Here is a 20824-nt window from a genome sequence, read left to right on the forward strand (position 1 = left end):
ATTAAGGCGGTTTGACGACAACGACTGCATTATGACAATGGGATGGCGTTACTGAAGTGATTACAATGGTAAAATGACAACGTAATGACTCTTGCACTACGAGAGTTGGATGTCAAAGTTAGGATAGAACAAATGCATGCCAGTGCAATGACAGTGCGACATTAAATGCATGATGATGATGGCATAAGAATAGTATGAAGACCACGGGATGACAACGAGCATACAACGGCAATAGCATTGCGACAACAGTTTCATGAATCCTTTGTAATGACAATGGCATGACGACAGCATGTCACGAGTTAGATGACAACGATGGAAGACGGTGACGGCGGTGTGACAACAAATGCAATGACCACAAGCACAGACCTAGTGGCCCAAGCTGGTAGACAATTTGGACCACTGGGTCGGCAGAAGAGGTTAGATTGGTGGACAGACTCGAAAGCAAGGAATGCTAATCAGATTAAAGAATGCTAAAACACACCTCTGATTCATTTGGCAGTATTTGCCCGATTTTAACACTCCCCTGAATGAAATGTGCACCCACTTTCTGTGTTCAAAGCAGAAAACTAACATAGAATTTACGTTAAAGCTAAACAATGTAGAAAAGTAACGACGAGCCGATTTTTTTAGCAAGAGAAGTGTGCAAGTGTGTGTTGCACTATGGTGGCCGCTTTCCTAAAGCCGGCTTCATTGCAGCAAATTCGTGTCATGCGGTGTAGAGTATGAACACCGTGAAGGCAGTTTTTGCTTCGCATCCAATTGCATTGCGCCGGCAATTTTCATTTGAATATCCTTGAAGAGAAAAAAAGAAAGAAACTCGCTCGTTAGAATTGGATGAATACCGTAATCTGACTGAGGTACGGTTGTTGCTTGAAAATATTCCTAGGTTTTCAACGAGTGATGCATGTGTTCACATTCACTGTCCCCTAAGCACCACCAAGACATGTTGCCACTAAAGGGGTGGCCATTGGGATTAGCTCAGGGGGTCAGGCACGTGTGTGCTGACTGGTCAAGTTCTAATTATCCGAAGAAGTCCAGTTTGTCGGATCATAATGAAAGTTTGGTCCCATAGAAATGCATTGGCACCCGCTAGGACCTTCAGTCGGGATTGAATTAACTGAAAAATTGAATTAACCAGTCGCATTAATGGTATTTTACTATACCTCGAAAGTGGATTTCTGCTAAGCAGGCAGGATGCTACTACTGCTTGGCTTCAATTTCTCAATTGTAACATGTACCTTAAAGTGAGTAATTATAAAGCTGAGTGAATCCTTTTAATTAGCCACCTCTACTTTGCGGTATGCCATACAAGTAACACCTGCCTGTTCAGGTAATTCACTTGAACATGGCAAATTGTTCTGTATTCTCCATGCAATAAAAAGCATTGTTCAAGCTAGAAACACTCTGTATGAGAGGAAGCTCTAGCTCGCGGCCAACTCCAACGCTGCCTATTCAGTTATATGTAAGCTAGAGAAATGCTTTTATGAGACAACAGCTGGACCAAATTGAATAAAATGTGCTGCTTTTTAAAAAGGTAAATTCTAGTGACTGCAGGAAGCAAAATTTTGATTTAGTCTGCAACATTTTGCATAGGATTGCTGAAAGTTGAAAATAAAATAGGACTAACTTTACAAAGTTTAACTCTGCACCAAAAACACATCGCAGTTCTGCAAACTGCATTGGTTAAAGTGTTGCAAGCAAACAAATTTGACATAAATATTTACAGCTTAGGGGAATTTGTTACATTTACAAGGGTTTTGCAAAAGTACTACTCGCATATTAATGGTATTTGGCAGAGCGGGACGCAATTCACCGATCTTGTCTGCCTTAGATGTGTTATGTGCAGTTTAGAAAATTGCAATATCATTTTTCATTGCCAAGTTAGAGTTATAATTGGGACAGTGTTATTTTCTAAATTTTGGAAATTTCACTATTATTTATAAAAAGATTGATAGCCTAAATAAAAAAATTGGCTGCAGGCTTAGCTTGGTTAAGCCTGGAAGATTGCGAAAGCAATACCCTTGGCTGCGCCTTGGTTCGGCTGATGGCGTGGACATGGTTGCCCTTTGTTAAACTTATGGCTATACATCATCCGACATAGCGCAAGGCAGCGCGCCGACCACTGCGAGGAGCCGAGCTGTAGCCCCATTTATCCTCCTAGTGTGACGTCACACCAGCGAGCGCCCTATCTCGGTAGCGCTGCAGCAGCGGCGCACAAGGCTTCGCCTCCACCATCGATGCCGCGAGCTGGGGCCCAGTCTCTCGGTCTGGCGTGACGTCACACGGTCATGTGACGAGCAGCTGTGTAAGGAGGCGCCACGACCACCGATGGGCCGAAAGTGCGAGCAGTATTGCTTTCGCAATAAAAAAATCTGTTTCCTACAGTCCCTAGAATTTGACTTTTTCTTTTAAATGCGACAAACCTCATCACATTTGGCGATGTGGTTGTCGGAAAAAATTATTTCTCTATTCTCATGTATTTGGTAAGGCTTCCTCTTAAGAGGAAGCTTTAGCTCTAGTGCTCCTATCTAAATACTGTTATGATTGGGGCTCAATCCCATCGCTCGTGATCCGTTGTCAAGATTGGAGTCCGGCAGGTAGCTGGCCCATGCCATCGTCCAACTTATCCACGCTGAGGACGTTGATGAAGGGAAGGACTGCTTCTCATCGAGAACGAGGAATATGGGTTTATTTACAGTATTTACATGCAGTTCATCATTCTAGCATGGCTGTGAGAGAAAGTACGTCAGTCTAACACGACTGCTTGAGAGAGTGTCTCAGTCCAACACGGCTGCTCAAGAAAAGTGTGTCGAGCATCCGCACAACAGCGGCTTATAAGCGCTCGGTCCCCCCTTGATTCCAAGGGGACGGAAACGTCCGTCCCATCATTGTAAACACGCCGCCTCTCCCCGGGACGGCTTACACACACACGCACGCACGCACACACACAGGTGCACGGTCTGGAGTCGACGTCAGAGGGGCTTCGTAGAACTCGGTTCCCGCGGCAACTCCCCCACTCATAGCAGAACAGGGCGGCGTTGGTGGGTTCAGTAACAATAGTTGGCCCGCCAAACGCATTCAGTCACAATGGCGACTTAGTGACGCCGTGGCTAGAGGTTTGCGACGGGGCTCCAGGAAGCGTTGACGCCCGTTGTCGCAACTGGCTGGCAACACGTGCACCTCAGCTGGGCCGTTCTTAACAATACATGTAAAAGGAGAATTCGTTTTTCTCGGCAATCACTGCACCAAATTTGACAAGGTTTGTTGCATTTAAAAGAAAAACTTAAAGTCTAGTGACTATTCGTTTCGGATCCTTTATTTAGGTCAATTTTTTATTAAATATTGCCAAACATCGAAAATTTTCAAGAAGACGAAACTATCAAGCTTACAGCTCTGTAACTCAACAACGAAAAATGATAATACAATTCTGTGAATTGCATCTAATAGTATATCTAACACGGGCAAAATTCATATGTTACACATGAATCTAAAAAAATTTAATATGGAAATACAGCTTTTGCAGAACCCTTGTAAACAACGTAAAAAATTCACGTAAGATATAAAATGACGTATCGAATTTGTCCGCTTTCAATGATCTAATGGATTCCATTTACAGAACCGCTGTATGTTTTTTATGCAGAGCTATGAATCCGTAAACGTTGTGCTTCAATTTTTTTCAAACTTTCACATTTTTTAATATCTTTTCAACAAAATTCAGGATATAAATTGAAATTCCGCTACCAACAGTCACTATAATTTAACTTTCTCTCTCAAATGCAACAAATCTCATTAAAATCGGTCCAGGGGTTATCTCGGAAAAATGTTTTTTGCATTTTACATGTATTTGAATAGGCCGCGTCGGAGTTGCGCCCGAGCTAAAGCTTGCTCTTAATGTTGTAGCCCTCCACTAAGCTGCCTTTCATAAGTCTATCGCATCGCGATTTTAAACCACATGAGTCAATTAATCGCTCAACCTATAGCAACTGATTCAGCACTTGCTTTCCCTTGCCGATTCTTTTTAGGTCCAGTGAGATTTTATTTTAGCCTATTCAGTCTGAGTCCCATCTGCGGCTGTGTACCTTGTTTGACTGTGGGCATCTTACTGCATTAATCCTACATTGGCATGCATGGTGTAACAAGTTGTTTTCTATCCGATTTCAGTGAAGCCTAGAATTACGGAATTCCAGAATGCGACAGTGTCGGTCGGAGAAGAGGTGAAACTTGAATGCCGTGCGCATGGAAAGCCCATACCGGACATGAAGATCCGTCGGGACGGAAACACTCACTTCCTTCTGGACCAGGTAAGCATTAACGCCGTAATGCCCATTTAAGTGAATTCGCTAATTAATATTGCAACTAACTGCACATGTTAGCATTCCTTAGCTCAATATAAGGTCTTCATAGTGTAGCTGTCAGTGTCTGTCGGAACTAGAATAACATTTTCACTGATTCACATAGTGATCTTCCGTTGCCATTGCTAGCAACGTACTTAGGACTAGTCTCTTTGTGCAGCTTGGAATATGGATTTACTGGCACTCATTCTACTGGGCTGAGCAGGGTAGACAGCTTAAAAAGATCCTTGCAAGGGAATGCACATTCTTTTTCTCGATAAATCTGCAGTTATTGTTAACATGTGGAAATCGTTACCTGTCTGTGGACTGTAAAAAGGCTGGCATTGACCTTTATACCATACTATTACATGTACTAGCTGCATCAAAGAAGCTAGCATATCAGCTGTAACGGGCTGTTACAAGATATGCATGCCATAGGCGCCGACTACAAGGGGGGCTCCCGGGCTCGAGCCCCCTCCAGAGTTTTCCCGGTGGGGGCTGAGCCCCCCCCCCCCCTCCATCCCCACACAACTGAAGTGCCGTTACCAGAGCTTTGCCACCCACATTGTTTGAGGTTTCTTTTGACTTTCCTCGACCTCTTCACTTAAGATTCTACTGGGGCTAATAGCTTACTGCATCATTGTTCACACGGACGTGCACAGCTTTTAATTCATACTTTTGCTTTATTTCTGCAAATGCTGACAATAGTAGGACTCGTGCATTAGAAGCATTAGCAGTGGCTGCCTCATCCATATTTTCTCACTTCGACATTGTTTTAAATATCCACTGTAAACAGCATGCTCGCGCACAATATATTTGGATGTATACATAGGACAAAGTTTATTATATCTTTTAAAGAGATGGACGTAGCCAATTAAAAATTATTTCTAAAGGTATGGATAGCCTATGCCTAGAGAATGAATATGTTGCTGTATGTTCACCACGCTTAAAATTGTTTTGCGTGCTTGTTGACCATAAAAAAAAAACGATAGACTTCAGTGACCCCTTCGGCAGAAACTTTTATTAATGGCGTGTGAAATGCACGTGAATGTAGTGTCTCAGTGTTGCTTCCCTTTCCAATAAGCATTGCGAACAATTCATGAAAAAAGAACTCTTCTAATAGTTTACAACATTTATAAGGGATGGAAACATCATCAGTTGCATGCAAAGGCCATAAATATATACAGGGCGTCCCAGTTAACTATCATGCACCAAGATTTTAAAAAAGAGCAATGCGTTACTCGAACAAAACCTAGTGCATATTGTTCACAGTACAGTGGAGTAGCTGCCAGTAAATTTTCCGTTACTGAGGTTTATTTAGGTAATTGTAATTAATTATCTAACTTGAGATGTACTATCCTGATTATCAAAGTGTCAATGAGATATTTGAAGGCACAGCCAAAGGACATCTAACTGCGGTATTTTCAGCGACGTTCTAATTGCATACTAATTTTTTTTCCGACTGATAAACCTAGCGAAATATGGGGGACCACATGACTGCGCTTCCACCCGGATTATAAAGCAGTGCCCTCGAAAGGGCTCCCTCTGACTTATCCAGAGCGAAATAAAAGAAATAAAGAAAAACATAGTGAACAAGCTAGTGCCTTATCTGCCACGTCCCAACCGAAGTAACACGGAGCATTTGGTGTTAGTTGGAAACAAGATGTGATAGCTGTTGTCTTAGCGAGGATGAAGTGCACGGATGTTTACTTCTTCTTTTTTTTTTGCCACAAGATCTATCATCACAAAAACGAATTGACAATGTCAGTGCAAAGGTTTAAAGGTGCATTTTGTTTCGTCCCAGTCGCCATGCGTTTCTCTAATGAGCAGAAGGTAAACATGACACTTGCCTTGGGATCTGCAAATGGCAACAAGAGAAAGGCAGCAAATATATGTATATCAGCCATGGAAGTGCAGTTGTAGACCAAACGCATCAACTATCATCAGAAATTATGATAACCTGAGACAAACCGGCAGCTTCAAGAAACAGCGGCGCAGGACTCCATCTTCAAATTCTCAAACTCAAATGCTAGAACATGGATGTTCTAGCATTTATGGAATCAAACCTTCATGTTAGCATGCGGCATGTGGCCGTCCAGGTACAAATTTCCAAGTCGTCAATTTGGAGGATTCTAAATCACGTCCTTTCAGCCCTACCACCTTAACCAGCACCAATGCTGGGAAGATAGGGACCTATAGAATCGTCTAGATTTCTCAAATTGGGTCCTCACAAAAGCCGATGAGTCACTGGACTTTTTGAGCAACATCATGTGCACAGATGACGCCAATTTTCGCAGAAACACCCAGGTAAATTTGCATAATGCACACTATTGGAGTGAGTACGATGCACACCGGGTAAAGTGCAATCGGCACCAGCACCAGTGGTCGTTCAATGCGTGGTGCGGAATATACGCCAGTGCTATAATCAGGTCCATCTTCTTCGATCACACACTGACTGGACAGCATTACATGAACAAAATCCTTGAAGAAGTGGTGGATGAGTTTCTCAGCGAAGTCCCACTGTCGCGTCTTCCACTTCTGTGGTATCAGCAAGATGGGACGCCAACACGCAGCAGCAGACGAGCACGAAACTGGCTGGATGCGACTTTTCATGCGCAATGGATTGGAAGGCATGGGCCTATAAATTGGCCGGCTAGGTCACCTGACCTCTCTCCGCTCAATTTCTTTCTTTGGGATTATGCGAAAAATCGTTCTTACAAGATCGAGACGGACGTTAGATTAGTTCAAGGCAAGGATAACGGATGTTTGCCGTATAATTCTGGCGTTGGTCATCAAGAAAACCGCTGAAGATGTGATAAAACGAACACAGTACTGCGGAACTGCAGATGGAGACCTATTCGAACACATCCTCTAGGCTGGTCAACAAAGCTTATGAATTCATAGATAATAAGGGCACAATGAAATCTGACGGTTTTCGTTCTTTCTTTCCTTTCCTCTATTTTTTTTTCAGACATCCAGATTGCCAATTCGGCTCATTTAGAAGTGGTATATTTACTATATTGAGCACCTTTTCACTACACGCTGGTCGCTTCCCGGTCTGCTTATTTCGCTCTTATTTTTTGACACGAACCTGTTTTTGCAGCACGTATACACTTTCATGAAAAATAAAACAGTAACGTTAATTTGGCTTTGGTCTGAAGCAAGTTTCTGGGGCTAAATATAGCTTTGCGCGCCCTCTTCCGATGCGGTGCGAGCAATGCCGGTACTATTTTGAAACATTCTATGCCTATTACATTGCTTTTTGCATTTCTTGCGCGGTTAGAGCGGTGCTTCGGCCGCGTTATCAATTGACTTTTGTTATCAATGTGATCAGTCGGCCTTGTGAGACGAATAATAAGTGCAACTAGAAATGAGAGGAAGAAATGGCTGCGAAGCCGCAAAACCTGCGGGTGGCGCTCCTTCCGTTCCATTATCAAGGTGATGCGCTGTCTCTTCGGGTTTCCAACAGGCAGTTTATTTATTTCTTTATTTATTTATTTATTGAGTACGCGCATCGCCTTGGAAGGCATTACAGCAGGGGGATACATATGTATCTACATCAATTGACACTCATTTCAACACACAAAGCGCGGTAAAACTTTTCATTACATTGTATAGCAACAATATTTGACGGCAGAGCATTCCACTCCCTCGTGGTCCTATAAAAAAATTCATAACGCAAGGTGTCACCTTTAAAAGGAAATTCATGGAGTTTCAAGGAATGTTCTCTCCTACGTGAGATATACGATGGTAATGTAATATATTCGTTCCTGTCGATGCCTGTTTTAGAATAGTAAACACTGTGAAAAAAATTTGAGTCTGAGGCCCTTTCTTGTGTCCTTTAGATCTTGCCAGTGAAGTCGGTGCTTGCCTTCGGTAATGCTGAGGTTTTTGTCGTAATTTCGCAGAACGAATTGAACCGCCCTTTCAATCGGCTTATTAGAGGGCGCTGTTTTATCATGCGAGTGGAAGTGCAGTCACGCAGTATTTTTCATACTCCATGCGATTTCTTTTCCAGTCGGAAAAAATTGTACGCAGTTAGTACATCGCTCAAAACACCTCATTTAGATGTCATTTTGGGGTGCCTACAAATGCCTCACTGGCACTTTGAAAATTAGGACAGTACTTCTCAAGTTAGATAATTAATTGCAATTACTGAATTAAATCTGAATAATGAAAGAATTACTGGCGGGTACTCCAATGTCCTGGAAACATTATGCAATAGGTTTTCTTCGAGTGATGCAACTGCATGCTCCTTTTTTAATTCTTGGTGCATGATAATTGGGGAACACTGTATAATTCACTCAGGAACTGAAATGAGGCCAAGCCAGATTCACTCATAATCAGAATGAACAGCAGAGTCACAAAAGAGAGAGAGAGAGGGAGAGACTGCAGTTTCACCGCAACGGTCTTGTGTGTGCACATATAATGCAGTCACTCAGCGCTCAATTCTTCAGGTCACACGAATTTCTTCCAGTGGAATATATATATACAGTCGCCGACCGATTTTCCGGACTCCAAAAATTCGGACATGCCCGATTATTCGGTCAGCTTCGCGGCACCGCCGTTCTCCCCATAGACCATAATGTACAACAACTGCCGAAAGTTCGGACACCTTGCAACCTCTCGTCTGATTTTTCGGACACTCCTTGAGCCAACTCGATCGAGGGCATCATGCACCGACTCTGACCGGCGCATAGTTCGACTTGCTGAACACCATTTTTGTTTTGAACGGAGCCTCCTTGCTGCCCCACAAAGTGGCGCTACTGGAAATCCCCGCTCATCATCATCGTTTCTGCCTGGTTCGATAGAGTGGCCGTACAGCAGTTTTGGTTTCAGCTTAGTAAGCCATGTCAAGACAATTCAGCAGCTGATTTGTTTCTTTCGCGCGCGACGCTGCGAGCAGGCCACGTTTTTCGTTTGTGTGACTGGTGTCGGCACGGTGGTGTTTGCTTTGTGTGCTGTGTCGAGGTTTCGGTGTTCCAACGCGGCGTACGGAACCATCGCGTCAAGTGTCTAGGGGCGCCGACAGTGCCCGCGCAGACTGCGCTGGGGAATGCCGGCAAGCGGGTGCCAGGAGGCCTAAGATTTGTCGCCTTCCGATGTGCTCCCTACTGACACGGAAAATGTTCTGCCGAGACCTGCGCAGTGGTTGCATTGCGATTCCGGACACCGTCTCATTTGACAGTTTCACAGGTGCTGACACTGCTGTACTGACATGCGCAGAACTCGACGACGGCGAGATCATTCGTCAGGTTTCTGCTGCACCCATTCTCTATGCTGCACTGCCGGACGATGACTCCGAGTCGGAAGATGACGCACCATGTGCTACGCTGCCGTCGCGTGCGGAGCGTGCACAAGCAGTGACTGTGCTTTCAGCCGCCTATAGTGACCGTTCGACCCTCTCCGAGATTCAGGCTTATCTGATTGCGCGTAAACGGAACAGCGTGCAACGGCGCGCGCTCACGATTTCTTCAAGCCTACTGCCGAGCCCGAATAAGTGCGTGAAAATAAAGGATTTCATTTTTTTTTCTTAATCTGCTTTTTCGGACACCTGTTTATTCGGACATCTCCGCAGTCCCCGTGAGGTCCGAATAAACGGTCGGCGACTGTATATATATATATAAGCGGTTGGAAAGATGGTTCCCCCCCCCCCCAGAAAAATGAAAACTCTCCGCCTATGATGCATGCACACTTTTTGAAAGACTTTAGCAAGAGTAATATGAGAACCAAGGGCTCAGAATTTGGTAATGCATGTGAAGACAACATGCAGTGAAACCAGAGGAAACATAAGGAAAAACAAAATTTCTGTTTTCACATGCTCTTATGACTTTCAAATGCTCTTATGAGAGAGTTAAAATTGAAATAATCTCTGGAATCAGACAGAGGGTCTCAACTCCAGTTAAGAAGCTGTTTTGAGGTTAGCATATAAAGCCTTACTGTATTTTTTCATGTATAACCGGCACCCCCTATTAGAACAGCCTGGAAAGGAAAAAAAGAATCTGCGCGCATAACCTGGAGAAATAACTGCATACAATAGTGCGAACATTTCTGCAAGAAGTCTCAGTTTGCGAATGCACCACGCGTTCATGTCGTATCTTCGGCCAGCAATTTTCCACTTCTGGCTACCTACGGGCTGCCAGAACCAGCCAGGGGCAATTTTGGTCTGGCTGCTCTCCGGAAATTCTCTGAGGTGATGAGCGCTCACCGCCATCTTTGTTGGGACTTGACGGATTTCAATGCGGGTGCTTGAGCACATCTTCTTACCTTGCTCAGCCAACTGGCTGCGGTCACCTTCGGGTTTCATTACTTCTATAGCGTCATCTTCTAATAGTTTTGACGCACCGTTACGCTTTGTGAGGCGGTGCGATACGAGCGGTGGCGAACATTTTAACATTATTGATGTTTTTTGGGTCCCGTGAAAAGAACGTCCTTTCCATTCTTCCTGTCTGTGAACAGTGCGCCGCGCTCTCATGAGTGCGTGATATTTGCATCGTGTTCTGCACAAATTGTAGCCGCTTGTTTCCATGCGCTGTGGCGCCTTTTGGCTTCATCTTTCTCTGGTGGTACCACTGTTCACATCACTCGTGTATATGCAGTAATATCTCATTTTCCAACAGTTGGTGAAGGCGTTGCAGCCAGCCAACATTTGCTTCGCCTCTCCGATGTGTATTAGGGCGGCGAGCTCGAAATCTTTGTTCGAACTAGACTGTTGATAACAATGAAAAGCACTAGTTGAGTAATGGCCACAATTACACTAGCTTATTGCTCTCATGATTGACCAATACTGTTTTTCGTGCAAAACTTTTCGTTGGTCACAGGCGGCATGCACTTTAATGCGCCAGATGCAGCCCAGCTTCTTCAGCACGGGGGCATAAGAGAAGCACCATCAGCCGAAACAGACTTTCTGAACTCCAAGCCCAAACAGGCCGGCACCAAGTTTTATGTGTGTGAGACGTACCCGATATCCTGCTTTTTCGCTTTTTCGAGTCTTGTCAAATGATGACGGAACGCCAACTCATCAATTTCCACCTGTGGGCAACATGATCGCTGGGAGCAGGCATCTTCCAGCAGTCTCTTTTGGGGATAGGATCACTGACGTCATTTCGCGTCCTGGCATCAAACGCATCTGTAACCGTTTAGTTACTCTGTGCAAAGTGAGGTTGACACAGTGCACGCCATGTGCCGAGCTGCACAAAATCTTGCTAAAGTGATTGTATACCCAAACGCTTGAAAATACCGTTTCAGCTCTTCGACAAACGTAACTGCTTGTTGTCAAGCTGGCAATACACAAGTGGGCCAACTGTTCCGAGCGAGCGCCGGCCTCTCCCTCCGCTCCCATGCTGGTAGCCTGTTTACGTGTATCCAGCTGCCAGCTGTCCCGATGTTTGATTTTGCAAACTTTGGGCAGCTTCAGGTTCTCTTGAGATCTCAGCCCACACGACTTCCTACCGGGACCAGAACTAGCTTGCTGCCGTCTGGCTGCCAGCGGGCTGCCACTACACCAAAAATTGAAGAGGCCCACTGAATGAAGGGACAGCCGTCATTGTAACTCAATTGCCAGTGCAGTGTGCATACCATGCAGAGGTTGGGGGTTCGGCTCCGACTGGCCACAAAGTACTGTTTCTAGCACTTTTGTTTCCTTTTCTTTTAAGAATATGAAGGTTATCACAAATCTTAACTCTCATGTTCAACAATTAAAGAGTAATTCGTTTCACATATGCTCTCCTTGGCTTTAATGACTGTTGGTTTCATGTGCGTGTTACTGAATGTCAAGCCCTTCTGTCTGCTTGATTTTGTTCACACAGAAAACTTGCATGTGCATATTGTGCGTTCTGTGTATGTGTGTATTGGCACTCGGCTGTTATATTTGTGCGATGAAGTACAGTGATGCTACTGCTGCGCAAATTGTGCGGAACTGCGCCGAGAGGCGAACCTTGTTACATCCTGCTATATTTCAGCAGAACATGAGAAAATCTGCACCCACCCTGCTCCGAAAGGGTTGCTCGGGCTTTTGAAAACTCGAGTGCCGTTCCCCCGCACCATCGAAAGCGGCTAGGAGTGGACAAGCAGGCATTAACTTCTCGATGGATCGAGCCAAGCCTCCCCAGTTAAGCCTGGACCATATCGCTGCTTCATCCTCGGGTTGTTGTCTGTTTTCAGTACCTTCCATTCCACTGTATGTGGGTTGCTTAGGCAACGGGACAGCATTGCTTGTCAGGCAGCAGCTACCATCGATCACGCTGGCACTCCTGTATGACGAATGTGGTACGGTGATCAGTTCCAGGCGTTGTATGGTGTCTCGTTTGATTTTTCGAGCATAACATAACATATACAACGTTGCAGACATAGTGGCAATAAACAATTTTTCCGCTCTTCGTGTTATCGTATATGTCTTCCTTTTGTTGGTGAGGCAGTTTCATTGCTTTTAAAATGACGTATGGCGGCTACTAAGAATTTGGTTGACTCTGCACCAAACAGGAAATTTCGATGCTGAATTCTGACGAAGCGGTGCCGGTCAGGCCTAGCTTCATCGTACAGCCGTAACAAAATTTTGCTGCCAGCTAAGGTGGTGGCGCACCAGCTTGTCGTTGCAGCAAGGTGGCTTCCAATATGTTGACACCAGTGTGCATGAGTGTTTGGGCATGAAATCGGGGATTAGACTGGTGGCTGGAAGCGAACGCTTTCGCCAAACTAAATTCACGCATCACAGCCCAATCGGACAGCGTTGCAGAGTCAAAGGTTGTTGCATATACAGTACAGTAAAACATTGTTAATTTAGATTTCATGGAACTGAAAAAAATCTCCGAATTAACTGAGTGTCGAATTATCGAGGGTATGAATAAAAAAATGCTTGCTACGTCAACATTCCTTTATTTACTAAATGAATTGGCAATTAATGTTTCCATTTTCCACAAAAGCAGAGCGGATGTTGAAATTGTCATCTCGTGGCTGATTACTGACCGCAACGATGAAGGCCTCGCAACATCCTTTGAAGGGCGGCCGCGGCGCGCATCTTCCTCTGAGATCTGCTGGCGCCAGTGAGCAACAGATCGTCCATCCATCTCAACGTAGCCGATGTTTTCCATCCTTAGCAGCTTCACACCGAGCGAAAATGAAACCACTATTTGCTGAAACCATTGCAAAATTGCCGCGCAACTGGCCGCTCTAGGCACTTTGCTTGTATTTGCGGGCTTCTTTCACGCTCTGAAAGGCACTTGTTATGTAGCACGTATTGAGCAAGGAAAAGCTGCATCGGGAGTTCTTCACGTTTCTGTGCAATTTTCTCATTGACACTTCTGTAACATAATTGACACTAATTATAATATTTGAGAAGTTGATTAATTCGGACTAATTATGTAGTCGGGTAGAACGAAAAAAGAAAATCTATCTCCAAGCAACGACAAACAACGGCAAACATTACCTTGGTTCTGTCCAGCTACGTGGCATTCGCATATCTTTTTATCATCATCATCAGCCTGGCTATGCCCACTGCAGGGAAAAGGCCTCTCCCATGCTTCTCCAACTACCCCAGTCATGTGCTAATTGTGGCCATGTTGTCCCTGCAAACTTCTTAATCTCATCCGCCCACCTAACTTTCTGCCGTCCTCTGATACGCTTCCCTTCCCTTGGAATCCAGTCCATAACCCTTAATGACCATCGGTTATCTTCCCTCCTCATTACATGCCCTGCCCATGCCCATTTCTTTTTCTTGATTTCAACTAAGATATCATTAACTCTCGTTTGTTCCCTCACCCAATCTGACCCGCCGTGGTTGCTCAGTGGCTATGGTGTTGGGCTGCTGAGCACGAGGTCGCGGGATCGAATCCCGGCCACGGCGGCCGCATTTCGATGGGGGCGAAATGCGAAAACACCCGTGTGCTTAGATTTAGGTGCACGTTAAAGAACCCCAGGTGGTCAAAATTTCCGGAGCCCTCCACTACGGCGTGCCTCATAATCAGAAAGTGGTTTTGGCACGTAAAACCCCAAATATTAAAAAAATTAAATTCACCCAATCTGCTCTTTTCTCATCCCTTAACATTACACCCATCATTCTTCTTTCCATAGCTCGTTGCGCCATCCTCAATTTAAGTAGAACCTTTTTTGTAAGCCTCCAGGTTCCTGCCCCATACGTGAGTACTAGTAAGACACAGCTGTTATACACTTTTCTCTTGAGGGATAATGGCAACCTGCTTTTCATGATCTCAGAATGCCTGCCAAATGCACCCCAGCCCATTCTTATTCTTCTGATTATTTCAGTCTCATGATCCGGATCTGCAGTCACTACCTGCCCTAAGTAGATGTATTCCCTTACCACTTCCAGTGCCTCTGTACCTATCGTAAACTGCTGTTCTCTTCCGAGACTGTTAATCATTACTTTAGTTTTCTGCAGATTAATCTTTAGACCCACCCTTCTGCTTTGCCTCTCCAGGTCAGTCAGCTTGCATTGCAATTGGTCCCCTGAGTTACTAAGCAAGGCAATATCATAAGCGAATCGCAAGTTACTAAGGTATTCTCCATTAGCTCTTATCCCCAATTCTTCCCAATCCAGGTCTCTGAATACCTCCTGTAAACATGCTGTGAATAGCATTGAGAGATAGTATCTTTTTGCCTGACGCCTTTCTTTATTGGGATTTTGTTGCTTTTTTTATGGAGGACTACAGTGGCTATGGAGCCGCTGTAGATATCTTTCAGTATTTTTGCATACGGCTCGTCTACACCCTGATTCCGTAATGCCTGCCTGACTGCTGAGGTTTTGACTGAATCAAATGCTTTCTCATAATGAATGAAATCTATATATAATGGTTGGTTATATTCCGCACATTTGTCTGTCACCTGATTGATAGTGTGAATATGGTCTATTGTTGCGTAGTCTTTACGAAATCCGGCCTGGTCCTTCAGTTGAGAGAAGTCTAAGGTGTTCCTGATTCTATTTGCGATTACCTTAGTAAATACTTTGTAGGCAATGGTAAGCTGAAGGGTCTATAATTTTTCAAGTCTTTGGCATCCCCTTTCTTATGGATTAAGATTATGTTGGCGTTCTTCCAAGATTCCGGTACGCATATCTTTTAACTCTGGCTAAAGTTAGGTGGGACACCCTGTATACATTTCTGCACGTACTGAACACGCGTGTCCGAAATCGGAAAATACCAGAATCATGTAGTGGATTTGTCTTCCACTTGAGCAAGATTATATAGTATAAATAAGGATGTTTTTTTTTTCCGACACACTGCTGCAAGTCTTTGGACAGAGTGTGAAAGTGGCTGTACAAAGAAAAAAGACGGCGTTGTCTGTTTCTTCATCACAATGGCCGGTGCTGCTGTATCAGTGGCACAGGAAGAGGAATGATAAGCCATGGCTGCACGAGGGCAGCCTCAGTCCAGAGGAAACATTTCAACAATGAGGCTTGGCTTTGTCAGACTGGCCCTTTTGCCAAAACGTTAGCTCAGAGGTGAGGCATTCATTGCGGGGACCCTGTTGACCTCTTCCATTCAGTCAATCGTGAAACATTTTTTCCTGTGCCCATGTGTGTGGGGGCCCTGCATTATGCAAAAAATTATTGCGAGTTAAGCTGGTCTTGGATAATTTACCCTCTGTGCCTCTCTTCTCCTTGCAGCATTTCAAGTTTCAGGAGACCCAAAACGACCAGCAGGAAACGGTGTTGACAATGACCGCGATGAGCGCGACACGAGAGATGGACGGCCTCTACTATTGCTCAGCAGAGAACAAGGCGGACAAGGTGGAGCGCGTCGGGCATCTCACCGTGCAGTGTATGTCGCAAGTCTGGTTCTTGCTCGTGCTTTATTTCTGGTTGTCATCAAGAATGTTGTCGCATATCGTATTTACTCGAATGCAGCGCGACCGTGATTCTAACCCAAGGGTCGACTTTAGAGTTATGCAAAATAAAACTACAAATGTAATGTGAGATGAACGGAAAAAGAAATGGTACCTTTATTAAAGGAATCGCAATTTGGAAATGAGTTTTAACTCATCATTGTCATCTGAGGAGGAGGCAGAGTTTTCTTTGGGTGGTATTCTCGGGCGTTCACCTTCGTAGGTAGCTTAACTATCGTGAAATTTTTCGCGACTCAACACCGAACACGTCCCCGACAAGTGTATCTGGCACTGTGCCAAGCTCGTTATCTTCACACAGCATCAATAGCACTCTCAGCCGTATAGCTCAAAGGGTTCGGTACCAAGCCCAACCGAGCCTCGTGAATGTGAAGCTATCTACGAAAGTAATCGCCCGGGAATCGAGTCATCTTTCGTGCGCAGTACCAGGCCACTACGAAGTCAATAGAACCCTTTTGACTGGCCTCCGCATTTAAAGAAAGCATCCCGTTGGCCCCACCATCCGTAAACCATAGACTCGACTTGTTGAGGCAGAGCTACGGTAGTTTCCTAGCTCCTCGGCCATCAAAATTGCTCATCTCTCAAAGCCAGCACCATACCATATGCACTGCATCGCTATGACGTAATGAATGATTGGAGTCGCATGAAAGGCCACAAGGTACTGCAGCTTTGTAACCGTGACTAGAAGCACAGCCAAAACGAATGCGATTAGAACAAAAAACATGTTTTGACTTCAGTTGACTTGTTTATGAGATTAAATTGAGACATAAAGTTAGATTGACAATGTAACGCTGAAAACTGCGAGATTTAGGTTGTTTTCAAATGGTCAATTTTGCTGTCATTCGAATGTAATGCGAGGGTCAAGCTCAAGCAACAAAAATCGTGAAAAAACTTGCGCCGCAATCGAGTAAGTATGGTACTTGTCACATGATCATAAAATCAAGCTGTAGGTGGGCAGGATTGCTCACATCCTGTTGCTAATCTTCTTAATTTCAGGACAGCTGAGAGCTTTTATCCTATTTCTGCAAAGCTCTTGTGGTGTGAAATGGTCTGATCATAGAACAGTCATGTTCTGGCCTTTACATTTATGCACTTGAACACACATTATGCACAGCACAGACAAAGACAAGGAAATGTATGGACAGCGCGAGTACTGCCTTTGAGCTAAAATATTATTTGGAAACGTGGGCTGGCTATGTACCGTACAAAACGGAAGCCTACACAGAAGCAGCCAAAATGATAATTGTAAAAGTATGCACGAGCGTGGGGCCAAGTGTTGTTACCTGTGATCAGGATAGGTGAGTTAGTGCTTCCGTCAAAGAGCACTGCTCATGTTGTTGCTACTTTTCCTTGTCTACATGCTTTGTTGTGCTGTAAATTGGGCGTGTGTTTTTACTCGCACAGTGCTCAGCAAGTTGAGTTAATTTTTCTCCTGCTGTGATGCTTGAACACTGTTCTCTCTTTCCTCTCCACCCATCGCTTTTCACAGTTGCTCCACAGGTGTTTGCCCGCGAGAACCCCGTGAAGACCTGGGGCCAGCGTCCGGCTGTTCTCGAGTGTGTAGCGGAGGCCATCCCCAATGCCACCCTGTCCTGGTTCTACCGGAAGCAGCAGCTACAGGAACGTACGGGACAATACTTCAAGGTGGAGGGAAGCCGAGGAAGCAGCAAGCTCACTGTGGCACCCACTTTCCCTGACCGCTTCGGTGCCTACGTGTGTGAGGCGCAGAACTTCCTGGGCAAGGGCTCAGTGGACATCCGGCTGGAAGAGGCACGGCTGCCCGGGGCCCTGCCCACGCCACGGGTCGAGTCACTCACGCCAACCACCATCACGTTTGCCTTCATCCACACTGCCGACGACGGGGGCATGCCCACCACAAAGATCATCATCAAGTACTGGAAGGACGGTGACCGCGAAGAGCTGGCAAAGATCCAGGAGTGGAGCGACAGTATGTGCGACCTTTTGTCTTCTGGTTTTCCTCGCTTACAGTGGTCATGTGTTGTCAGTGAGTTTTAGTAAACAGGCAGCCTGAGGCAGAAAGAGAAAACGTTATCTTGCCTAGACCCTCATGTGGTCACTTCAGAAGTCGACAAAAATAGTTACAGTCATACCTCGTTAACTAGAAGTAGCAAAAACAAAAAAAAAAAATTCGAGATAAGCAAAGTTGTGGAAATGGTAGCGAAAAGTCGAGTTTTTTTCTAACTGAGTGAGTGAGTAAAGACTTTATTTGAAAACAAGGTATTGACAGATGACCTCGTTGTTAGGCAGCCTGAGCCCCTGGGCCCAGGCGGCTCCTTCAGCTCTTTTGATGACCTTGGCCTACAAGTCAGGTTCGGAGCTGAGCAACACAGCCTCCCACTGCTCAGTATTACTTATTTCGGGATTTATGTGATTTTCTGCTGGGCACGACCGCATAATATGGAACAGATCCCCTTTTTTCTTACCATGGTTACATGTCCAGGTAGTAGTAGTGGTAGGCTACGGGGTTGGGGTAGGTGTTCGTCTGCAGTCGTCTCCAAGCTACTTCTTGTCGCTTGTTAAGCGATTTGTGTGCTGGCGGGTACACTGCCCTGGCTAACCTGTAGTGCTGAGTTATTTCTTGGTAACTGGCCATGCGATCCCTCTCTGATCCTAGCGTGAGCCATCCGGGTGCTCGGTTAGCGAGTCCTCGAGTGGCGGTGTGGGATAGATTTCGAGATATCTGCAGTTTGTGCCCAAAAATACATAGAGATAAAAGGTAATAATGACATGGCACGTGTGAGTCGGTGCCCCGGAAAATTTCGACTTAGCTGAGTTTTCGAGATATGCAAGTTCGAGTTAACAAGGTATTACCATATAGGAAATCATTTAAGCTAGCCCAATGAAATATTGAGTACGGTTTGGGCATATTAAAATGATGTGTGGGCAAAGTTAAGTACAGAGCTGTAAGTGGGCAGTTAAGAGGCATTGTGGAAAGTTCTCACAAGTTCTCTTGTGCCTGCAACTTTGCAATATTCAACACTGTGCGATATCAGAACTGCTATTTGAGTGCTGAAATGAGACTTGTGAGGGATAAAATGTGTCTTAGGAGCAATACAGTTGAATCCGTTTGCAAGGAACTCGACAGTTCTACAAAAGGTGGTCTTTATATCAGTAGTTATATGTGGACTCGCTCTTCAAAACGCACAAAATCTAATGACTCTGTAGCTGGTGTCGGCAGTTGCGGTTCTGCACCATTTTGGTCTGGAAATGTCCTGCCTGCAATGTGCCCAGTTTGGCCACGCTTCCGTGCTTCGGAACATTGTGTGCGGCGAAGTTCGAAAGTGTTTGAAGTGTTTTTTGCAGCAGTATAACACTTTTGAAAATGTTCATTGTATCTTAATCCAGTTTCAATAGGCAGGGCCGGAAAATCGCATAAGCTGCGAAATGTGGTCGCAGTAAGCGTTAAATTGTTGTATCTGGGATCCTTAGAGTGGGTTTGGCTGTATGCTGCCAAAATTTTAGTGGGGCTTGTTTTTGCATGCGCCGTAGCAAATTATCAAATTAGTGACATGTAATTTCACAATGCTTGCGATGGGGCTATAGCATTAGCTGTTGGTCAACTGCTGGACATATCCATATGAAATCTCATATATCCTAGGAATGATGTGCTACAGAAATTTCGCAATACAGTCTGCGCTTGTTACAACAGACCCGCGTGCAACAGACTTTCGGATATAAGGCACCTTAGTTTGCTCTACCTGTTTTATTAGTGCAACAAAGTTCGCTTTTAAGAGGAAGCTTTAGCTCGAGTGCTCCTATCTAAATACATGTAAAAGGAGAATTCGTTTTTCTCGGCAACCACTGCACCAAATTTGACGAGGTTTGTTGCATTTAAAAGACAAACTTAAAATCTAGTGACTGTTGGTTTCGAATTTTGGAGTTAGGTCGTGAATTTTTTATTAAAAATTGCCAAAAATTGAAAATTTTCAGAAAACGAAACTATCAAGTTTACAACTCTGTAACTCAACCACTAAACATGATAATACAATTCTGTGAATTGCATCTAATAGTACATCTAAAGCGGACAAAATTGATGTGTTACACATGAATATAAAAAATATTTAATCATAGGGAAATACAACTTTTGCAAAACCGTTGTAACCGACGTAACAAATTCACGTAACATGTAAAATGACATATTGAATTTGTCCGCTTTGAATGATCTAATGGATGCCGTTTACAGAACCGCGATATCAGTTCTTGATGCAGAGCTATGAATTTGTAAACTTCGTGCTTCCATTTTATTCAAACGGTCAAATATTTGAAAATGGATTTAAGAAAATTCAAGCCCTAAATCGAAATTCCGCTTCCAACAGTCACTAGAATTTAACTTTCTCTCTCAAATGCAACAAATTTCATCAAAATCGGTCCAGGGGTTATCTCATAAAAACGTTTTTGCGTTTTACATGTATTTGAATAGGCCGCGTCGGAGTTGGGCCCGAGCTAAAGCTTCCTCTTAATGGACCATGCTACAATGGACTATCGGCTGCAGTGAACGAAATTAAGGACATTTTTTGTCAGTCGGGCGTATAAAATGGACTTTTGCCGTATCGACACAGGCTGGCAACTGACTTGCTGAATATTGTGCGTGCAAGGGAGGGACGAACGCGGTGCAGAAG

General features: G+C 44.6%; 1 protein-coding gene across 7 annotated transcripts in view; it reads left to right on the plus strand.

Annotated features, from left to right (window-relative positions):
• The window catches only part of LOC126529920 (fasciclin-2-like), a 170674-nt gene that overhangs the window by 107028 nt on the left and 42822 nt on the right, over positions 1-20824 (plus strand). For all 7 annotated transcript variants that reach the window (XR_008612295.2, XM_050177375.3, XM_055070118.2 and 4 more), the window contains exons 8-10: positions 4162-4301; positions 15949-16102; positions 17674-18132. Coding sequence is in view for 6 of the 7 variants with exons in the window: in XM_050177375.3 (XP_050033332.1) it covers positions 4162-4301; positions 15949-16102; positions 17674-18132 (753 nt within the window). In the remaining variant the exon portion in view is untranslated. The remainder of the gene's footprint in view (positions 1-4161; positions 4302-15948; positions 16103-17673; positions 18133-20824) is intronic.

This window comes from Dermacentor andersoni, chromosome 5 (assembly GCF_023375885.2).
Source record: "Dermacentor andersoni chromosome 5, qqDerAnde1_hic_scaffold, whole genome shotgun sequence".
NCBI classification, from domain to species: domain Eukaryota; kingdom Metazoa; phylum Arthropoda; class Arachnida; order Ixodida; family Ixodidae; genus Dermacentor; species Dermacentor andersoni.